The sequence below is a fragment of the Etheostoma spectabile genome, unplaced genomic scaffold (assembly GCF_008692095.1).
Source record: "Etheostoma spectabile isolate EspeVRDwgs_2016 unplaced genomic scaffold, UIUC_Espe_1.0 scaffold378, whole genome shotgun sequence".
Classification (NCBI taxonomy): Eukaryota; Metazoa; Chordata; class Actinopteri; order Perciformes; family Percidae; genus Etheostoma; species Etheostoma spectabile.
The window spans coordinates 279,089-279,660 of NW_022605595.1; the positions used below are offsets into that span (position 1 = coordinate 279,089).

General features: G+C 47.2%; 2 protein-coding genes across 2 annotated transcripts in view; both read left to right on the top strand.

The window, feature by feature from the left end:
* Nucleotides 1–572, top strand: part of LOC116686444 (oocyte zinc finger protein XlCOF7.1-like) — a 588,898-nt gene that overhangs the window by 135,916 nt on the left and 452,410 nt on the right. The window lies entirely within an intron of this gene.
* Nucleotides 450–572, top strand: part of LOC116686461 (gastrula zinc finger protein XlCGF17.1-like) — a 28,595-nt gene continuing 28,472 nt past the window's right edge. Inside the window, exon 1 of the mRNA XM_032511489.1 lies at nucleotides 450–479. Coding sequence (XP_032367380.1) covers nucleotides 454–479 — 26 coding nt within the window. The 5' untranslated portion in view covers nucleotides 450–453. The remainder of the gene's footprint in view (nucleotides 480–572) is intronic.

The window sequence follows — 572 nt, forward strand, 5'->3', positions numbered from 1 at the left end:
TTGCCGTGTTGTTTCAGGCGTCTCTCACTCGCTAAAATCCTTTCTTACACCCCCGACCCTGAGCAGCGAAAGGTTTCTCTCCTGTATGAGCTTTTACATCGTGCTCGGTTCAGGTCTGACCTCTCCCACAGACAAACCCCTCTTTATTACAAACCTGAGCGATGACGGTTCTCCCACTCCCGTGGGAGTCATCAGTGTCTCTTCAGGTCTGTATGTGGCCAAACATTGATCAACAAAGGAGCAGCAGAAGGGCTTCTCTCCATGTGGAGTCTAAGTGGACCCTTCGAATTGAGTTGTCGTAAATCTTTTTCCACACTAGAGAAGCTTTGGCAATTGGCCTGTGTGGTGGACTTCGCATGTGTTTGTTTCATGATGACTCACACAGGAGAGAAACCATTCAGCTGCTCAGTTTGTGATCAAAGATTTCGCTACAATACACTCCTGAAGAGCCACATGGTAACTCACACGGGAGAGAAAGCATTCAGCTGCTCTGGTTGTAATCAAAGCTTTGGCAGCAAAACATATCTGAACAGACACATGAAAACTCACACAGGAGAGAAACCATTCAGCTG